This window comes from Bos mutus, chromosome X (assembly GCF_027580195.1).
Source record: "Bos mutus isolate GX-2022 chromosome X, NWIPB_WYAK_1.1, whole genome shotgun sequence".
Taxonomy (NCBI): domain Eukaryota; kingdom Metazoa; phylum Chordata; class Mammalia; order Artiodactyla; family Bovidae; genus Bos; species Bos mutus.
Window position 1 is genome coordinate 48,517,614 of NC_091646.1, and position 21,719 is coordinate 48,539,332.

At 44.3% G+C, this 21,719-nt stretch overlaps 1 protein-coding gene across 1 annotated transcript in view; it reads left to right on the top strand.

Annotated features, from left to right (window-relative positions):
* Window positions 1–7,809, top strand: part of SRPX2 (sushi repeat containing protein X-linked 2) — a 29,842-nt gene extending 22,033 nt beyond the window's left edge. The window contains exons 8-11 of the mRNA XM_005888596.3: window positions 1,028–1,207; window positions 1,538–1,671; window positions 5,832–5,953; window positions 7,314–7,809. Of these exons, the coding sequence (XP_005888658.1) occupies window positions 1,028–1,207; window positions 1,538–1,671; window positions 5,832–5,953; window positions 7,314–7,494 (617 nt within the window). The 3' untranslated portion in view covers window positions 7,495–7,809. The remainder of the gene's footprint in view (window positions 1–1,027; window positions 1,208–1,537; window positions 1,672–5,831; window positions 5,954–7,313) is intronic.
* The last annotated feature ends 13,910 nt before the right edge of the window (window positions 7,810–21,719 follow it).

Sequence of the window (21,719 nt, forward strand, 5' to 3'; positions counted from 1 at the left end):
ACTCTATATCCATTTCTTTTCTTAGCCTTCAAATTAATGATTAAAGTCAATCAGCCTTCATTCTCAGTCTTTTTCCTCTGCTGAAATTGGTGGTACTGGCTGCTGATTCTTGCTTTTTATTTTGTTTTCATCATAAAATTAATTCATGCTCATTGTTGAATGTATGGGAAATAAAGTAACACACAAAGGGGGAAAAAAACTATTACTCTGTCACCCAGAGGCAATTGTTGCTAATCTTTTGGTATTTTTCTTCCAGTCTTTTATTCACACATACTTAAAAAATACGTAATTGAGATCGCAGTGCATATCCAATCTTAGGTCACCCCTTTTCACTTTTCATTATAACACAAGTAAATTTCTCATGTTCTTTAAAGTTTTTTCAGAAGTCTTTTAATCACAGTATAATAATCTACTTCTAAGAATATATCATACTTTGCTCAACACTTCTCCTCCCACTGACGAATATTTTAAAGTGTTAATTGCTCAGTCATGTCCAACTCTTTGCTACCCCATGGACTGTAGCCCACCAGGCTCCTCTGCATGGAATTCTCCAGGCAAGAAAAATGAAGTAAGTTTCCATTTCCTTCTGCAGAGAAACTTTCTGACTCAGGGATTGAACCTGGGCCTCCTGCATTGCAGGTGGATTCTTTATCTTCTGCACCACCAGGGGAGCCCAATGATATTTCACATTAAAAGTAATTTATAAGGTGGTCATCTGTATGCAGAGTGTCCCCAAAGTCTGAAAACGAAAATGGCAAATTTTTTTACAGATTGCTAGTCTTTTGATGACTATATATATATACTTATCCATGCTTCCACATTTTATGAACACTTTTGTCTACATTTAAGATTTAACTCCATAAGAAAGCAAAAATTTTGCCTCTAGCCCTGGCCATTGGCAACACAGAGAAGTCATTCATTCTGATTATCCTGGGTCTGCTGATCTAGAAAACCCAGCATGGGCACCCTCTTAGCCTATTCTCTACGAGAGTTACCATAGCCCCTAACTTGAACTTCTCCCTGACAGTGAGACGCTGCCCAACTCTGAAACCACCACTGCATGGCTACCTCACCTGCACCTCAGCGGGGGACAACTATGGTGCCACCTGTGAATACCACTGTGATGGAGGGTATGAGCGCCAAGGGACCTCCTCCCGGGTCTGCCAGTCCAGCCGCCAGTGGTCAGGATCACCACCCGTCTGTGTTCGTGAGTGAAACTAGGGGATGGGGAGAGTGGACATAATGATCAGGGCTTCTTTGAGGGGTCTCCCAATGCCTATGGCTCAGGGACCAAAGGCAGTGCGTATGATGTGGGAATGGGGGCTTCTGTGATGTTTCAGAGCCAATGTTCCCCTCTAGCATACTCCACCTCCAAGAAAAAGGATTTAAAATCTCCAAGTGTTCTTTTAGGATTTCCCCCCAAGGAAAGGGAGAAACAACCAAAAAAAAGTTTAACCTGAAAACCTCAGGATGTTGTTGTCCATTCTGCGATGAAGGGACAGGCCATACTCTGACTGGCCATGTGCTTCTGCCCTAGCTATGAAGATTAATGTCAATGTCAACTCAGCTGCTGGCCTTCTGGATCAGTTCTATGAGAAACGGCGACTCCTCATCATCTCAGCCCCTGATCCCTCCAACCGATATTATAAAATGCAAATCTCTATGCTACAGGTAAGAGCCACTCCCCTAATCAGGGCTTAGCTCCTTTGTATTCCCCTATCCCACTCCGCTGGGTTTCCCTGGTGGTGCAGTGGTAAAGAATCCAACTGCCAGTGCAGGAACTGTGGGTTCGATCCCTAGGTTGGAAAGATCCCCTGGAGGAGGAAATGGCAACCCAGTTTAGTATTCCTGCCTGGAGAATCCCATGGGCAGAGGAGCCTGGTGGGCCACAGTTCATGGGTTCACAAAGAGTCAGACACAACTTAGCAACCAAACAACAACAACAACCCCACTCTGTCACTCAAAGACTTGCTCTTTCTACAGCACATACTTGTATACCTGGTCCTTCCTTAGATTGCAGACAACATTTGATTAGTTTTACTGTAGACAAATTTAGCACAGTTTTAAGACAACTGTGTTTTTACTGAAAAGGCAGTGAAGTCATTGGCATGGTGGGTTGCAGGAAGCTTGATGAAGGATGAGAAGGCAGTGTGGCAAAGCACTCCTGAAAGACTTGTAAAACCTGTGATCAAATGTAAATTTGGGGAATTAGTTATGTTTAAGTTTTCAAGGAATAATAACACTAACAAACATTTAGACAATTAGGGCTGTATAAGGACCAGGTATACAAGTATGTGCTTTATACATATTCATTTAATTCTCCCAACAATGCTTATAAAGTAGGTACCCTTACTATCTCCATTTTGCAGGTAAAGAAACTGAGGCACAGAGAGGTTAATGATTTGCCCAAAATCACTAGCTAATAAATGGCTGAGCCACGATTAAACCCAGGCAATCTGACTCAAGGATCTGTGCTCTTAACCACTACTAATAGCAGACAAGAAGGAAATGTGTCATGATATTGCAAAGTAAAATGAAGGAATTGCATAAGGATTTTTAACATTCTACCAGATATCTAGTTAAAGCCACTGTTGGGGAATGAGAAGCAGAAAAGACAGGGTAGTTCTGACTACTGGGACTTTCAAAAAGAATAGGCTAGATTCTATCACTATTCTATCACTATGTTGTACACCTGAAACTTATATAATATTGTAAATCAACTGTTTTTGTTGTTTTCATTGACTAAGTTGAGTCTAACTCTTTGCAACCCCATGGACTGCAGCACACCAGGCATACCTGTTCTTCACTATCTCCCTGAGTTGTCTCAAACTCATGTCCATTGAGTCAGTGATGCCATCCAATCATCTCATCCTCTGTCACCTCCTTCTCCTCAATTGAAAAGGAGAAAAATAATGTAATAATAAAAATAAAGAATAGACTAGGTTCTTGAAGAGAATTCAAAGTATGCTGACAAGACTCTGAGAAGCTGAAAGGGTCTGGATACCCAGGTAAAAGAAGAAGCTATTTAGGGGGTTTCTAAAGGTTGAGTTCTTATGAGTTGCCAAGTCAATATTCAGAAGGCCATGATGAAAGCATCCATATCAAAAGAATGACCCTGGGTAAACCAAAAAGGACCCCGTTCCTCCAGGGATCCAAAAACGGCAGACAAAAGCAACACCTCAGCTTGAACAGAAAGCAGGAGCAAAAAAAGGAAGCAGCCAGGGAGGACTGTGACTTTGAGGCCAGGTCTAGAGGACTAGCCCAAAGACTCAACAAGGGGTGGATCACCAGGCAGTGCTCACTGCTGCTTTCAACCTTGCCCCAGGTAACTGGCTAAGAGGCACCCCTGCTGGGCGAAGCAGGACAAAAAACCGCGGTACGGTTACAGGCTGCACTGCCTAGTGCGAGGAAGGCAAGAACGGGTCACAGAAAGAGCACTGACACTATTTGGGGGGAAATTCTGGAGACCAAGAGAAGGCTGTGGCCGTGTAGCCTAATGGTAAGGAGCACACAGGCTTCTCAGGTGGCACAATGGTAAAGAATCTGCCCACCAATGCAGGAGATGCAAGAAACATGAGTTTGATCTCTGGGTCCAGAAGATCCTCTGGAGAAGGAAATGGCAACCCAATCCAGTATTCTTTCCTGGGAAATCCCATGGACAGAGGAGCCTGGTGGGCTACAGTCCATGGGGTCACAAAGAGTTGGACACGACTGAGAGACTAACACACAAAGAACTTATGTAGCTTCCAGTTATAAAATAAGTAAGTCCTGGGGCTGTGATGTACAGCATGGGGACTATAGCTATATAATATATTTGAAAATTGCTAAGAAAATAGATCTTAAAAGTTCTCACTGTAAGAAAAAAAGTTATGACTTTGTGGTGATGAATGTTAACTGGACTTATTGCGATGATCATTTAGAAAAATATCAAATCATTATATTGTACACCTGAAACTAATATGTCAACTAGTATCTCAATTTTAAAAAGAACATGAAAAGATGCTCAACATCACTCATTATCAGAGAAATGCAAATCAAAACCACAATGAGGTACCATCTCACGCTGGTCAGAATGGCTGCCATCAAAAAGTCTGGTGCTAAGTCGCTTCAGTCGTGTCTGACTCTGTGCGACCCCACAGACAGCAGCCCACCAGGCTCCCCCGTCCCTGGGATTCTCCAGGCAAGAACACTGGAGAGGGTTGCCATTTCCTTCTCCAGTGCATGAAAGTGAAAAGGGAAAGTGAAGTCGCTCAGTCGTGTCCAACTCTTAGCGACCCCATGGACTGCAGCCCACCAGGCTCCTCCATCCATGGGATTCTCCAGGCAAGAATACTTGAGTGGGGTGCCATCGCCTTCTCCGATCAAAAAATCTACTAACAATAAATGCTGGAGAGGGTGTGGAGAAAAGGGAACCCTCTTACATTGTTGGAGGGAATGCAAACTAGTACAACCACTGTGGAGAACAATGTGGAGATTCCTTAAAAAAACTGGAAATAGAACTGCCATACAACCCAGCAGTCCCACTGCTGGGCATACACACTGAGGAAACCAGAATTGAAAGAGACACATGTACCCCAGTGTTCATTGCAGCACTGTTTACAATAGCTAGGGCATGGAAGCAACCTAGATGACCATCAGCAGATGAATGGATAAGGAAGTTTTGGTACATATACACAATGGAATATTGATCAGCTATAAAAAGAATGCATTTGAATCAGTTCTAACAAGGTGGATGAAACTGGAGCCTATTATAGAGTGAAGTAAGTCAGAAAGAGAAACACCAATATGGTATATTAATGTATATATATGGAATTTAGAAAGACGGTAATGATGACCCTTTATGCAAGACAGCAAAAGAGACACAGATGTAAAGAAGAGACTTTTAGACGATATGGGAGAAAGTGAGGGTGGGACGATACGATAGAATAGCTTTGAAACATGTATATTACCCTATGTAAAACAGATGACCAGTGCAAGTTCGATGCATGAAGCAGGGCACTCAAAGCCAGTGCTCTGGGACAACCCAGAGGAATGGGGTGGGGAGGGAGGTGGGAGGACGGTTCAGGATATGGGGACATATGTGTACCTGTGGCTAATCCATGTCAATGTATGGCGAAAACCACCGCAATATTGTAATTAGCCTCCAATTAAAATAAATTAATTAAATTTAAAAAATGAACAGGGGGTGTAGGCTGAGGGAAGAGGCAGCACTAGAGCAAAAGCAAGACAAGGATTTAAAACATATCAGTAAATGAACAATTGGTTATGCCCCCCAAAAATAACTTATGTATTTAAAAATCTATGCAAAACTAAGCAAGGAGAGATGATGTTACTGCAATTTGTTAATTACATTTCTCTTTTCTATCCCACATAATACAACCAATTTCTACACTTCATTAGAATAAAGGAAACACTGTTAGGGTAAGTGGGCTTCCCAGGAGGCATTGGTAGTAAAGAACCCACTTGCCAATGCAGGAGACATAAGAGACACGGGTTCTATCCCTGGGTCAGGAAGATCCCCTGGAGGAGGGCGTGGCAACCCACTCCAGTATTCTTGCCTGGAGAATCCAATGGACAGAGGAGCCTGGCAGGTTGTGGTCCATAGGGTGACAAAGAGTCGGACAAGTTTGAATCGACTTAGCACGCACATTGGGGCAAGTGCTTCAGGAATGACAGAGGAAAGAGGTGGTAGACCCCCTCATGTGATGGTTTGTGAAGGAGCCCCTCCTTTCCCACACTGCCTCGACATGGTCCCAAGAAGAATCAGTTAAGTAGCCTTAGGTTTGGGTTTGACAGCCTATTCAGGAAAACCTTCTTCTCTCCCCTCCCAGCAATCCACTTGTGGACTGGACCTGAGGCATGTGACCATCATCGAGCTGGTGGGGCAGCCACCTCAGGAAGTGGGGCGCATCCGGGAGCATCAGCTGTCAGCCAATATCATTGAGGAACTCAGGTCCAGACTGGAGGGCAACAGGAAAGGAGTGGGTAGAAGCCTTAGGCAGGACATTGGCCAAAAGAGAGTTGTGGGAAAATCAGCAAACACTATTCTCTTGGGGAATTGCTTGTTTGAACTCTTTGGATGCATTAGGTAAGATCAGAGAGTGGCAGGGCATCAGAATCAAATGGCAGGGTGTTGTTGAAAATACAGATTACCACCTCAAACCACCTCAGGACTTTATTTTTATGAGGCACCTCAGGTGACCCTGAAGCACAGCCAGGGCTGAGACACAGACTCAAACATGACTTAGATAAGCCTTTGATCCTGTCACCTGGTGGTCATATCCTTTTGCCTTCAGTCTGCAAATAAGCAAAAATTAGGCAGTGAAATCTGAATCTTTAGGCAGTGAAATCTTTAGGCAGTGAAATCTGAATCATACTCATCTGCCCCTTGGGGAGGAGAAGACCATAGGGAACAGGTGGTAGAAGTTGACTTTTCTCATTTTCTGTCTGTTATCACCCTCCCAACCCCTCCACGTATACTCAGAACCAATATAGCCATCACTCCCCTCTGTTCCATAAACAATACCTGCCCCTAGGGCTTAATCTCAGGGACAGAAAGATTCAGTCCCAGGTAAAGACTGGGGCTTCTCTGGTGGTTCAGTAGCAAAGTCAGTGGTAAAGAATCCACCTGCCTATGCAGGAGATGCAAGAGACTGTGGATTCAATCCCTGGGTTGGGAAGATCCCCTGGAGAAGGGAATGGCTACCCACTCCAGTATTCTTGTCTGGAGAGCCTGGTGGGCTACAGTTCATGGGGTCACAGAAGAGTCAGACACAACTTAGTGACTAAACAACAGCAACAAGAGGAAAGACAGGAAAACACTCAGAGGAAGGAGACTGCAGACTTGGTGATATTGATCGACCTGAAGGTTGACCAGGTGATATTGATCAGCCTCAGGGCTGTCATGTTTGGTTGTTCAGGCTATGCTTGTCCAGCTCTGGGAAACACTGGTCACGGCATAGTGCCCGTGACTGGTGCTCCTTGGAGTTCTTACATGCAGCTCACATCGCTATATGTGATAGCCCTGTGTAAGGGGGCCTGTGAGGCAAGCACAGCTTGGTAGTAACAAAGCTCTTCCATCTGGGGTGAGGAAGGGACAGCTTAACACAGCTAGAGATGTTGGGGCAGCAAGACTAAGGTGTAAGCAGAGAAAAGTAAAGGGGCTTGAGATAGTTACTGGAGGGGATGGGGCAAGGGATTCGGTGAAGAAAGAATTAGTCCATCAGTGGAGCTGTGAAAGATCAGAGAGGACTAGAGTCTGGCGGAATGATGTCCAGACAAGGTCTCACACATCCCTGGGCTCATCTCTCTAGGCAATTTCAGCACCTCACTCGCTCCTACTTCAACATGGTGTTGATTGACAAGCAGGGAATTGACCGGGAACGCTACATGGAACCTGTCACCCCCGAGGAAATCTTCACGTTCATTGATGACTATCTACTGAGCAATGAGGAGCTGATCCAACGCCGGGAACAAAGAGACATATGTGACTGAACTTGAGTCGGAGCATGGTTGAGGTCAAGGGAAAAGGTTCCCTGGTCAGCCAAAACTGGGGCCTAATCAAAGAAGAAAATGCTTTCCCACAGCTCTGAGGAAAGGACTCTAAGGTGGGTGAGGTTCCCTGATCCTGGGACATTTCCAGACACCTTTCCTCAAGCAAGTCTCTGCTTTAGGTAGCACTGGAACAGCATAAGAAGCTAGGGAGGGACTGAGGACAGGCCCTGGGCAGCAGCTTATAGATAGAAAGTCTTACTTCTGCCCAGCTGTCCAAAATCTTTCAGAGAAGTAAATTCTAAATTCACTCACTAACCGGCTGTGTTTTAAATGGCTCCTCTACCCTGAGGTGACAGCAGAGGGCAGCACCATCACAACAGACAACCAGGGCACCATCAAGTGTCGCTGGATCTTCCTTACAGGTTAACTGTGGGCTTGGAAGTGAGGCAGGGCTCACTCTTGTTTGTTCTTCTCCCTTGTAGGATGTTGGGCTACAAATGTTAACCATCTGTTAACCATTCTGTTAACCATCATCTCACCGAAGAGTTAGCAGGCCACTGCAGTTGGAAGGGAGCTTGGGGAGAAAAGTCAGACTAGAGCAGAATGCTTTCTCCTGCCCCTCCAACTAGCTCATAGGCCACAGTCTCTCCTTACTGAGCCTCCAGTGCTGCTCCTTCCTCAAAGAAACCCCCAGCTCATGATCCAGGAAACCTCAGAACCACCAAGTGGAAACTACATCATGGAGAAGGAAAAAAGACAGCATCAGCCACATGTATAACTTATTAACACTTTGAAGAGATGAATACAGAGCAGGCAAGAGTTACAACAGCACAAACACAAGCACTAAGGGCCATGAGTACATTTCCGTTAGGAAATGTGAGTCATCTGGGATCTTGTGAAGCAGAGCAACACTCATGCACACTAACCCTGCTCTGGCTTCGGCCACACTCAAGCATGCATAGTGTTTGAAGAAAGGCAGTCTTCCCTAGGCTGCTGGGAACCTTCTTTTCTACACACGTGTAAACAGTGTCAGGTTAAGACTCAGCAGCCATTCACCTTCCACGTTACCCAGAGGGTAATTACTAGGAAATTAGAGGGGAAGAGGAAGCGGGCTAGATTGAGAAACAGGACTAAAAGGCTCGAGCACTGACTATGTGCCAGGTGCTATCCTGAAAACTCACAATTGACTGAAATCCTCATAAGAACCCTCTAAGCTAGGTCTTGTTGTAAGCCCATTTACACGTGCAGGGATGGAAGCACAGAGAGGTCCCAAACTTGCCTAAGATCAAACAGCTCAGAAGTGGAGGCACAGAGAGGTCAGGCAACTTGGCTAAGATCACACAGCTGAGATGTGGAAGCACGGAGAGATCAGGAAAATTGCCTAAGATCACACAGGTCAGAAGCAGAAGTACAGAGAGGTTACGCAACTTGCCAAAGATCACAAAGCTCATAAGTAGAAGAACAGAGAGGTTAGGCAACTTACCTAAGATCACACAGGTCAGAAATGGAAGCACAGAGAGTTTCACAACTTGCCTAAGATCACACAATTCAGAAGCAGAAAAGTGGAGGGACAGAGAGGTCAGGCCACTTGCCTAAGATCACACAGCACAGAATTGAAAGCACAGAGAGGTCAGTCAACTTGCCAAAGATTACACAGCTCAGAAGTGGAAGCCTAGAGAGGTTAGGAAACTTCCTAAGATCACACATCTAAGATATGGAAGCCCAGAGAGGTTAAGCAACTTGACTAAGATCACACAGCTCATATGTGGAATCAGAGAGGTCAGGCATCTTGCCTAATATCACAAAGCTCTCAGAAGTAGAAGCACAGAGAGGTCACGCAACTTGCCTCAGATCACAAGTTCAGAAGTGGAAGCACTGAGAGATCAGGCAACTTGCCTAAGATCACACAGCTAAGATATGAAAAACAGAGAGGTTAGGCAACTTGCCTAAGTTCACAGAGTTCAAGAGGAATCGAAGAGAGGTCAGGCAACTTGCCTAAGATCACATAGCTAATAAGTGGAAGCCTACAGAAAAGAGGCAACTTGTCTAAGATTGCACATCTCAGATATGAAAGCTCAGAGAGGTTAGGCAACATTTCTAAGATCACACAGCTCAGATATGGAAGCACAGAGAGGTTAGGCAACTTACCTAAGTTCAGCAGTTCAAGTGGAAACAGAAAGAGGTCAGGCAACTTGCCTTAGATCACACAGAAGTGGAAGCACAGAGAGGTCAGGCAACTTGCCTATGATAACACATCTGAAAAGTAGAAGTATAGAGAGGTCAGGCAACTTGCCTAAGATCACACAATTCACATATGGATGAACACAGAGGTTCGGCAACTTACCTAAGATTACAGAGCTCAAAATGGAATCACAGAGATGTTAGGCAACTTGACTAAGATGAAACCACACAGATGTGGAAGAAGATAGTGGTCAGGCATCTTGTCTAAGATCACACAGCTCAGAAATGAAAGCACAGAGAGGTCAGGCACCTTGTCTATGATAACACAACTTTGAGGTGGAAGCACAGAGAGGTCAGGCAACTTGCCAAAGATCACACAGCCCAGATATTGAAGAATAGAGAGGTTAAGCAACTTCCATAAGTTTAACAGCTCAATTGGATGCACAGAGAGGTCAGGCATCTTGCCTAAGATCACACAGGTCAGGGATAGAAGCACTGAGAGGTCAGGCCACTTGCCTAAGATGCCACAACTCAGAAATGGCAGCACAGAGAGTTTTGGCAACTTGCCTAAGATGACACAGCTCAGAAGTGGAAGCACAGAGAGTTTTGGCAACTTGCCTAAGATCACACAGCTCATATATGCAAGCACAAAGAGGTCAGGCAACTTACCTAGAATCACACAGCCCAGATGTGGAGCAGAGAGATGTTAAGCAACCTGCCTAACATCACACAGGTCAGATACAGAAGCACAGAGAAGCTAGGCAACTTGGCTAATATCACACAACTCAGAAGTGGGACAACAGTGAAGTCAGAAAACTTGCCTAAGATCACACAACTGAGAAGTGGAAGCACAGGTAGGCAATTTGCCTAAGATCACCCAGCCCAGAAGCAGAAGCACAGAAATGTCAGGAAACTGACCTAGGATCAAACATTTCAGAAGTGGAAGCACAGAGAGGTAAGGCAGCTTGCCTTAGATCACACAGCTCAGATATTGAAGAATAGAGAGTTTAGGCAACTTGCCTAATATCACATAGCACAGATGTAGAAGCACAGAGAGGCTGAACAACTTTCCTAAGATCACACAGCTCTTAAGTGGAAGCACAGACATACAGGAAACTTGCCTAAAATCACCCACCTCAGAAGTGGGAGCACAGAAAGGTCCGGAAACCTGCCTAAGATCACAACAACAGGAGTGGAAGAAAAGAATGATGAGGAAACTGGCCTAGAATCAAACAGATCTGAAGTGGAAGCACAGATAGGTCAGGCAACTTGTCTAAGATGACACAGCTCAGAAGTTGAAGCACAGAGATTTCAGGCAACTTCCCTATGATCACACATTCAGAAGTGGAAGCCTAGAGAGCTTAGACAACTTGCCTAAGATCACACAGATCAGATATGGAAGCACAGAGAGGTCTTACATCTTGCCTAAGATTACAAAGCTCAGAAGTGGAAGCACAGAGAGGTCAAGAAACTTGCCTAAGAAAACACAGCTCAGAAGTGGAAGCACAGAATGGTTAGGCAACATGCCTAAGTTCACACAGCTCATATATGGAAGCACAGGGAGCTTAGGAAACTTGACTAATCCACACAGATGAAATGGAAGCACAGATCAGTCAGGCATCTTGCATAACATCACACAGGTCAGAAGTGGAAGCACAGAGAGGTCAGGCAATTTGCCTAAGATCACAGAGCTTAAGTGGAAGCACAGACATTAGGCCACTTGCCTAAGATCACACAGCTTAGAAGACGAAGCACAGAGATGTCAGGCAACTTCCCTATGATCACACCTCTCAGACACCTCTTAAGTGGAAGCACAGAAAGGTCAGGGTATGTGCCTCATATCACAGAGCTTAAGTGGAAACACAGAGAGGTTTGGCAACTTGCTTAAGGACAGACAGCTCAGAAGTGGAAAGACAGAGTTACACAGCATCCCTAAGATCACACAGCTCATAAGATGAAGCACAGAGTGATTAGGCAAGTTGTCTAAAATCACACAGCTCAGGAGTGGAAGCAAAAGTGGTAAGGCAACATGCCTAGGATCACACATCTAAGAAGTGGAAGCACAGAGAGGCTAGGGAATTTGCCTAAGATCACACAGCTCAAAAGTTGAAGCACAGAGACTGCAGGCAGCTTGCCTAATACCACACAGCCTAAGTGGAATCATTGAGAGGTTAGGCAACTTGCCTTAGATCACACAGCTCAGAAGTGGAAGCATAGAAAGTTTAGGCAAATTGCCTAAGATCATACATGCCAGATAGGGAAGCTCAGAGATGTTAGGTAACTTGCCTAAGATCACACAGCCCAAAATTTGAATCACAGAGAGTTTAGGCATCTTTTGTAAGATCACAAAGCTCTGAAGTAGAAACACAGAGAGTTCAGGCAACTTGTCTAAGATAATACAGCTCAGAAGTGGAAGAACAGAGAGGATAGGCAACTTGCCTAATATCATGCAGCTTAGAAGTGGAAGCACAGAGAGTTCATGCAAGTTGCCTAAGATCATATAGCTCAACAGTGGAAGCTAGAGAGGTGAGAAACTTGACTAATATCACACAGCTTAAATGGAAGCACAGAGGTTAGGCAACTTGCCTAAGATCACACAGCTCAAGGGGAAGCATAGAGAGGTCAGGCAACTTGTCAAAAATTATGTAGCCAGAGAGGGAAGCACAGAGAGTTCCGGGAATTTGCCTAAGATCACACAGCCTAGAATTGGAAGCACAGAGAGGTCAGGCAACTTGCCTGAGATAACACAACTCAGAAGTGAAAACACAGAGAGGTTAGGCAACTTGCCTACAATCACACAGCTCAGATATGGAAGCACAGAGAGGTCAGGAAACTTCCCTATGAACACACAGCTCAGAAGTGGAAGCAAAGAGAAGATGGTCAACTTGCCTAATATCACAGAGCTTAACTGGAAACACAGAGATCTTAGGCTACTGGCCTAAGATTGGAGAGCTCAAGTGGAAGCAGTGAGAGGTCAGGAAACTTTCCTATGATCACACAGCTCAGAAGTAGAAGCACAGAGAGGTTATGCAGCTTGACTAAGATGAAACAACTCAGAAGTGGATGCAGACCATGATTAGGGAACTTGCCAAAATCACACAGCTCAAATGTGGAAGCACAGAGAAGCTAAAAAATTTGCCTAATATCCCACAGCTCTTGTGGAAGGACAGGTGGGTCAGGCAACTTGCCTAAGTTCACAGAGCTCAGAAGTGCAAGCACAATGGGGTCAGGCAACTTGCCTATGATCACACAGTTCATAATAGGAAGGAAGCACAGAGAGATCAGAAAACTTGCCTACCTCACACAGCTCATCAGTTCAGTTCAGTTCAGTCACTCAGTTGTGTCTGATTCTGCGACCCTATGGACTGCAGCACACCAAGCTTCCTTGTCCATCACCAATTCCCAGAGCTTACTCAAACTCATGTCCATCGAGTCAGTGATGCCATCCAGCCATCTCATCCTCTGTTATCACCTTCTCCTCCTGCCTTCAATCTTTCCCAGCATCAGGGTCTTTAACAAGGAGTCAGTTTTTCGCATCAAGTGGCCAAAGTATTAGAGTTTCAGCATCAGTCCTTCCAATGAATAGTCAGGACTGATTTCCTTGAGGATGGACTGGTTGGATCTCCTTGCAGTCCAAGGAACTCTCAAGTGTCTTCTCCAACACCACAGTTCAAAAGCATCAGTTCTTTGGTGCTCAGCTTTCTTTATAGTCCAACTCTGACATCCATACATGACTACTAGAAAAACCATGGCTTTGACTAGATGCACCTTTGTTGGCAAAGTGATGTCTCTGCTTTTTAGTATGCTGTCTTGGTTGGTCATAACTTATCTTCGAAGGAACAAGGGTCTTTTAATTTCATGGCTGCAGTCACCACCTACAGTGATTTTGGAGCCCCCAAAAATAAAGTCTCTCACTGTTTCCATTGCTTCTCCATCTATCTGCCATGAAGTTATGGGACTGGATGCTATGATCTTAGTTTTCTGAATGTTGAGTTTTAAGCCAGCTTATTCACTCTACTCTTTCACTTTCACCAAGAGGCTGTTTAGTTCCTCTTTGCTTTCTGCAATAAGGGTGGTGTCATCTGCATATCAGGTAATTGATATTTCTCCCGGCAATCTTGATTCCAGTTTGTGATTCCTCCAGCCCAGGGTTTCTCGTGATGTACTCTGCATATAAGTTAAATAAGCAGGGTGACAATATACAGCCTTGATGTAATCCTTTCCTGATTTGGAACCAGTCTGTTGTTCCATGTCCAATTCTAATTGTTGCTTCTTGATCTGCACACAGATTTCTCAGGAGGCAGTTAAGGTGGTCTGGTATTCCCATCTCTTGAAGAATTTTCCACAGTTTTTTTGTGAATACAGCTCTGCCATCTTGTTCACACAGCTCATATGTTGAAGCAAAGAAAGTTCAGGCATCTTGCCTAAGATCAAAGAGCTCTTAAATGGAAGCAGAGAGAGGCTGGGCAACCTGACAGAGATATCACAGCTCAGATATGGAAGCATAGAATGTCTAGGCAACCTGTTCAAGATCACACAGCTCAGAAGTGGCAGCACAGAGAGGTCAGGGAACTTGCTAAGATCACGCAGCTCAGAAGAGGAAGCACAGAGAGGTTAGGCAACTTTCCTAAGATCACACAGCTTTTATATGGAAGGACAGAGAGGTCAGGCAACTTGCTTAAGATCACACAGGTCAGAAGTGGAAGGACAGAGAGGTCCAGAAAAATATCTGAAAATCACACAGTTCTGAAATGGAATCACAGAGAGGTCAGGCAACTTGCTGAGGATCACACAGCTCAGAAGTTGAAGCACAGAGTTGTCAGGCAACTTCGCTATGACAAAAATGCTCAGAAGCAGAAGCACTGAGAAGTCAGGCAACTTGCAAAAAATCACACTACTCTAATATGGAAGGCAGAGAAGTAACACAACTTGCCTAAAACCACACAGCTCAAATATGGAGGCAAAGAGAGGTCAGGCAACTTGCCTGAGATCACCCAGCTCAGAAGTGGAAGCACAGAGAGGTCAGGCAACTTACCAAATATAACAACTACAGTAGTGGAAGCACAGACCATCAGGAAAATGGCCTAGGAAAAAACAGCTCAGCAATGGAAGCACAGAGAGGTCAGGTAACTTATGTAAGATCACACTACTCAAATGGGAAGGACAGAGAAGTAATATAACTTGTCTAAGATCACACAGGTAAAAAGTGGAAGCACAGAGAGGTCAGGCAACTTGCCTAATATGACACAGCTCAGAAATGGAAACACAGAGTGTTTAGGCAACCAGCCTAAGATGATACAACTCATACGTAGATGCACAGAGAGGTCAGGCAACTTGCCGAAGTTCACACAGCCCAGAAGTGGAAGGAGAGAGTGATTAGGCAACTTGCCTACAATCACACAACTCAGAACTGGAAACAAGAGAGGACAGGCAACTTAACTATGATCACACAGCTCAGAAGTGAAAGCACAGAGAACTTAGGGAATTTGCCTAAGATCACACAGATCAAAAGAGGAAGCACAGAGATTTCATGCAACTTGCCTAATATCACACAGCTTCTAGACCATTCAGGTATGATCTAAGTCAAATCCCTTACAGTGGAAGTGACAAATAAATTCAAGGGATTAGATATGATGGACAGAGTACCTGAAGAACTATGGATACAAGTTTGTGACACTGTACAGGAGGCTATGACCAAGACCATCTTCAAGAAAATGAAATGCAAAAAGGTGAAATTGTTGTCCTAGTAGGTCTTACAAATAGCTGAGAAAAGAAGAGAAGCTAAAGACAAAGGAGAAAAGGAAGGCTATACCCATCTGAATACAGAGTTCCAAAGACTAGCAAGGAGAGATAAGAAAGCCTTCCTAATTGACCAATGCAGAGAAATAGAGGAAAACAATAGAATTGGAAAGGCTAAAGATCTCTTCAAGAAAATTAGAGATACCAAGGGAATATTTCATACAGAGATGGGCAAAATTAAGGACAGAGATGTAATGGACCTAACAGAAGCAGTAGATATTAAGAACAGGAGATAAGAATACACAGAAGAATGTTAGAAAAAAGATATTAATGACCCAGATAACCACAATGGTGTGATCGCTCACCTCAAGCCAAACAGCCTGGAGTCTGGAGTCAAGTGGGCCTTAGGAAGCATCACTACGAACAAGGCTTGTGAAGGTGATGGAATTCCACTTGAGCTATTTCAAATCCTAAAAAATGATGCTGTCAAAGTGCTGCACTCAATACACCAACAAATTTGGAAAACTCAGCAGTGGCCACAAGACTGGAAAAGGCCAGTGTTCATTCCAATCCCAAAGAAAGGCAATGCCAAAGAATGTTCAAACTACTGCACAATTGCACTCATCTCACATGCTAGCAAAGTAATGCTAAAAAATCTCTAAGTGAGGCTTCAACAGTATGTGAACAAAGAACTTCCAGATGTTCAAGCTGGATTTAGAAAAGGCAGAGAAACCAGAGATCAAATTGCCAAATGATCCATTGGATTATTGAACAAACAAGAGAGTTCCAGAAAAACATCTATTTCTGCTTTATTGACTGTGCCAAAGCCTTTGACTATGTGGATCACAACAAACTATGGAAAGTTCTTAAAGTGATGGGAATACCAGACCACCTGACCTGCCTCCTGAGAAATGTATGCAGGTCAAGATGCAACAGTTAGAATTGGACATGGAAAAATGGACTGTTTGCAAATTGGTAAAGGAGTACGTCAAGGCTATATATGGTCATCCTGTTTATTTAACATATGCAGGGTACATCATGTGAAATGCTGGGCTGGATGAAGCACAAGCTGGAATCAAGACTGCCAGGAGAAATATCAGTAACCTCAGATATACAGATGACAGTACCCTTCTGGCAGAAAGTGAAGAGGAACTAAAAGGCCTCTTGATGAAAGTGCAAGAGGAGAGTGAAAAAGCTGGCTTAAAACTCAACATTCAAACAACTAAGATCATGGCATCTGGTCCCATCATTTCATGGCAAATAGATGGGGAAACAATGGAAACGGTGAGAGACTTTATTTTCTTGGGCTCCAAAATTACCACAGATGGTGACTGCAACCATTAAATTAAAAGACCCTTGCTCCTTGGAGGAAAAGCTATGACCAACTTAGACAGCATATTAAAGAGCAGAGTCATTACTTTGCCAACAAGGTCCGTCTAGTCAAAGCTATGGTTTTTCCAGTAGTCATGTATGGATGTGAGAGTTAGACGATAAAGAGCTAAACACAAAGAACTGATGATTTTGAAGTGTAGTGTTTGAGAAGACTCTTGAGAGTCCCTTGGACTCCAAGACCAAACCAGTCAATCCTAAAGGAATCAGTCCTGAATATTTATTGGAAGGTCTGATGGTGAAGCTGAAATTCCAATACTTTGGCCACCTGATGTGAAGAACTGACTCACTGGATAAAACACTGAAGCTGGGAAAGTTTGAAGGTGGAAGGAGAAGGGGATGACAGAGGATGAGATGGTTGGATGGCATCATCAACTTGATAGACATGAGTTTGAGCAAGCTCCAGGAGTTGGTGATGGACAGGGATGCCTGGCATGCTGCCATCCATGGGGTTGCAAAGAGTTGGACACAACTGAGTGACTGAACTGAACTGACTCATTGGAATCACAGAGTGTTTAGACAACTTGTCACACAGCTGAAGTGGAAGCAGAGAGAGGTTAGGCAACTTGCGTATGATCAGACAATTCAGAAGTGGAAGCGCAGAGAGATCATGAAACTTGCCTAAGCTCACTCAGCTCGGATATGGAAGCACAGAGAGGTAAGACAACTTTTTTCATTTCAACAGCTCAACTGCAAGCACAGAGAGGTTAGGCAACTTGCCAAACATCACACAGCTCAAGTGGAAGCACAGAGAGGTCAGGCAACTTACCTAAAATCACACACCTCATGAGTGGAAGCACAGAGAGTTTAGGCAACTTGCCTATGATACACAGTTCAGAAGTGGAAGCATAGAGAGGACAGGAAACTTGCCTAAGATGACACAACTCAAGTGGAAGCACAGATAGTTCGGGCAACTTGCCAATGATCACACAGTTCTGAAGTGGAAGCACAGATACATAGACAACATGCATAAGATGACACATCTTTTAAGTGGAAGCACAGAGAGGTTATGCAACTTGCCTAAGATCACACAGCTTTTAAGTGCAAGCACAGAGAGATCAGACAACTTGCCTAAGATCACACAGCTCACAAGTGGAAGCACAGAGAGGACAGGCAACTTGCCTAAGTTGACACAGCTCAGAAATGGAATAACAGATAGGTTAGGCAACTTATCTAAGACAACACAGCTCAGAAGTGGAAGCACAGAATGGTTAGGCACCTTGCATAATATCATACAGCTCAGATATGGAAGCAGAGAGAGAATGTAGTTAGCCTGCCTGAGATCACACAGCTCAAGTGGAAAACAGATAGGTCAGGCAACTTGTCTAAGGTCACAAAGCTCAAAAGTGGAAGCACAGAGAGATCACACAACTTGCCTAATGTCACACAGCTTAAGTGGAATCACAGAGAGTTTAGGCAACTTGCCCAAGTTCACACAGCTCAAGTGGAAGCACAGAGCATTCAGGCAACTTGTGTAAATTCACACAGCTCAGAAGTGTGAGTGTAAGATTAGAGAGGTTAGGCACCTTGCCTAAGATCACACATGTCAGGTATGGAAGCTCAGAGATGTTAGGTAACTTGCCTAAGATCACACAGCTGAGATGTGGAACCACAGAGAGGAAAGGCATCTTGCATAAGATCACAAAGCTCAGAAGTGAAAGCACAAAGATCAGGCAACTTGCCTGAAATAATATGGCTCAGAAATGGAAGTAGGGAAGGGTTAGGCAACTTGTCTAAGATCACACACCATGAATATAGAAGCACAGAGAGATTCAGAAACTTGCCCAAGATCACACAGCTCATGTGGAAGCACAAACAGGTTAGGCAACTTGCCTAATTTCAATGGCTCATTGGAACCACAGAGATGTCAGGCAACTTACCTGCAATCACACAGGTCAGAAATGGAAGCAAAGAGAGGTCAGGCTACTTGCCTAAGAACACACAGCTCAAAAGTGCAAGCACAGAGAGGTCAGTCATCTTGCCTAAGATCACACAGCACAGACAGGGAAGCACAGAGAACAGGCAACTTGCCTAAAATAATACAGCTCAGAAATGGAAGCAGAGAATGGTTAGGCAACTTGTCAAGACCACACAGCACAAATATAAATACACAGAGAGATTAGGAAACTTTCCTAAGTTGACACAGCTCGGAAGTGGAAACACAGAGAGGTCAGGCAGCTTGCCTAAGATCACACAGCTTGGAAGATAAAGCGCAGAGATGTTGGCAACTTCCCTATGATCATATCACTCAGAAGCTGAAGCACTGAGAGGTCAGGCAAGTTGCATAAGATCACACAACTCAGATATGCAAGCACCAAGAAGTTGCTCAACTGGCCTATAATCTCATAGCTCAAAAGTGGAAGCACAGAGATGTCAGGCAACTTGCCTAAGATCAGACAGCTCAGAAGTGGAAGAACAGAGAGATCTGGCACCTGGCTAAGACCACAGAGTTCAAGAGTTGAAACACAGAGATGTCAGGCAACTTCCCTATGATTACACGTCTGAAGTGAAGATGTAGAAAGGCTAGGCAACTTGCCTAAAATCACAAGGCTTACATATGGATTCAGAGAGAGATTATGCAACTTACCTAAGATCACACAGCTCAGATGTGGAAGCACAGAGAGGCCAGGCATCTTGCCTAAAATCACAAAGCTCAAAAGTGGAAGCTCAGAGATGTTAAACAACTTGCCTAAGATCACACACCAAAGAAGTGGAAGCACAGAGAGGTTGAGAAACTTGCGTAAGTCACACAGTTCAAATATGGAAGCAGAGACTTTAGGCTACTTGCCTAAGATCAAACCACTCAGAAGTGGAAGCACAGATAGTCAGGCAACTCACTTATGATCACACAGCTCATATGTGGAAGCACTGATAGGTCAGGCAGCTTGTCTAATATCATACAGCTCAAAAGTGGAAGCACAGAGAGGTTACACAATGTGCTTAAGACTACACAGCTCAGATATGGAACAAGAGAGAGGTTAAACAACTTACCTAGCATCACACAACTCAGATGTGGAGGCACAGACAAGTCAGAAAAGTTATGTAAGATCACATAGCTCAGATATGGAAGACAGAATAGTCAGGCAACTTGCATAACATCATACAACCCAGAAGGGGAAGCACAGAGAAGTCAGAAAACTTGCCTAATTTCATACAGCTAAGAAGTGGAAGCTAGAGAGCTCAGGCAACTTGCCTAATACCACAGAGCTTAAGTGGAAGCACAGAGAAGTTAGGCAACTTTATGAAGATCACAAAGCTCACATATGGATGCACAGAGAGGTTATTCAACTTGTTTAAGATCACACAGCTCAGATATGGATGCACAGAGAATTTACACAACTTGTGTGAGTTCACACAAACAGATGTGGAAGCAGAGAGGTTCAGCAACATGCCTTAGATCACACAGATCAGATACGGAAGCACAGAGAGGTTAGGCAACTTGCCTAAGATAACACAGCTCAGAACTCAAAGAACAGAGAGATCAGGCAACTTGTCTGGTCATACAGCTCAGAATAGGAAGCACAGAGAGGTCAGGCAACTTGCCTAAGACAAATAGCTCCTAAGTGAAAGCACAGGGAACAGGAAACTTACCTAAGTTTACAGAATTCAGAAGTGGAAGCACAAAGATGCTCTGAAATTAGCCTAAGATAACACAGCTCAGATGTGGAAGCACAAGGAGATTTGGCAACATGTCTTAGATCAGTAAGTTCAAAAGTGGAAGCGTAGAAATGTTAGGCAAGTTGCCTAAGATTGTACAGCTCAAATGTGGAAGCACAGAGAGGTCAGGCAATTTGGCTAAGATCACACCACTCAAAACTGGAAGCACAGAGACGCTGGGAATTTGCCTTAGATGAGAAAGCTCAGATATTGAAGTAGAGAGAAGTTAGGCAACTTGCTTAAGATCACACAGCTCAGAAGCGGAAGCACAGAGAGGTTACACAACTTACCTAAGATCACACAACTCAGAAATGGAAGCACAGATAAGTTTGGCAACTTGCCTAAGATCACAAAGCTCAAATATGGAAGCACAGAGAGGCCATGCATCTTTTCTAAGATCACACAGTTTGTAAGTGGAAGCACAGGGAGGTCAGGCAACTTGTGTAAGATCATACATCTCAGATATGGAAGCTCAGAGAAGTTAGGCAACCTGCCTAAGATCACATATCTCAGATGTTGAAGCACAAAGGGGTCAGGTATCTTGCCAAAGATCACAGAGCTCAGAAATAAACTTTACTACACAAAAAGCTCCAAGTAGTTAAGCCTCATCTCTGATCCTGGATCGAAATCCTCTCCTCTGGAGGTCACGAATCCTGGCATAACACAGCTTGCAGCAGCAGCCTTTCATCTGGGGAGCTCATCTGGGATCTTCAAGACAAGGTAAAGGTGCTTGGAGCTCTAATTATTTGCTCTCCTGGTAAGAAAGTTTCTGCTGTACTTTACTAACTCTGTGGTGTGCCTGTGTGTGTGAAAGCAGCAGGAAAGAGACGTGCCCTGCTCCAAGCCAGTGATGATCCCTGCTCTACAGTTTGGTGGTGCCTCATAATGACTGAAGGCAGCCCCCAGAAGGGGAGCCTTGTCGGGGGTTTATACCGACCTGCCAATGCCAAGAGGCACTCAATGTCTATGCAAGGGGAACAGCCAGAAATGGATGAAGTGTATGGACTGAACATTCCTTTCTCAGTCACCTTTTCCTAGTCTCTTTGACCATTTTGTAACTGCCTGAGGAATTAGAACTACTAACCAAACCCTGTCGGATCACAAACTTTCAAGGGACTTGCAATCCATGCTGTTGGTTGTTTTATCAGACACTAGAGACAAGAGCATGTTCAGTAGCTAGGTGGAGCACTAGCTCCAAGAATGTCTCTCAGGCAAGCAGTTGCTCTCCTGGCTGCCTACCTCAGGGGCTAGCAACCTGA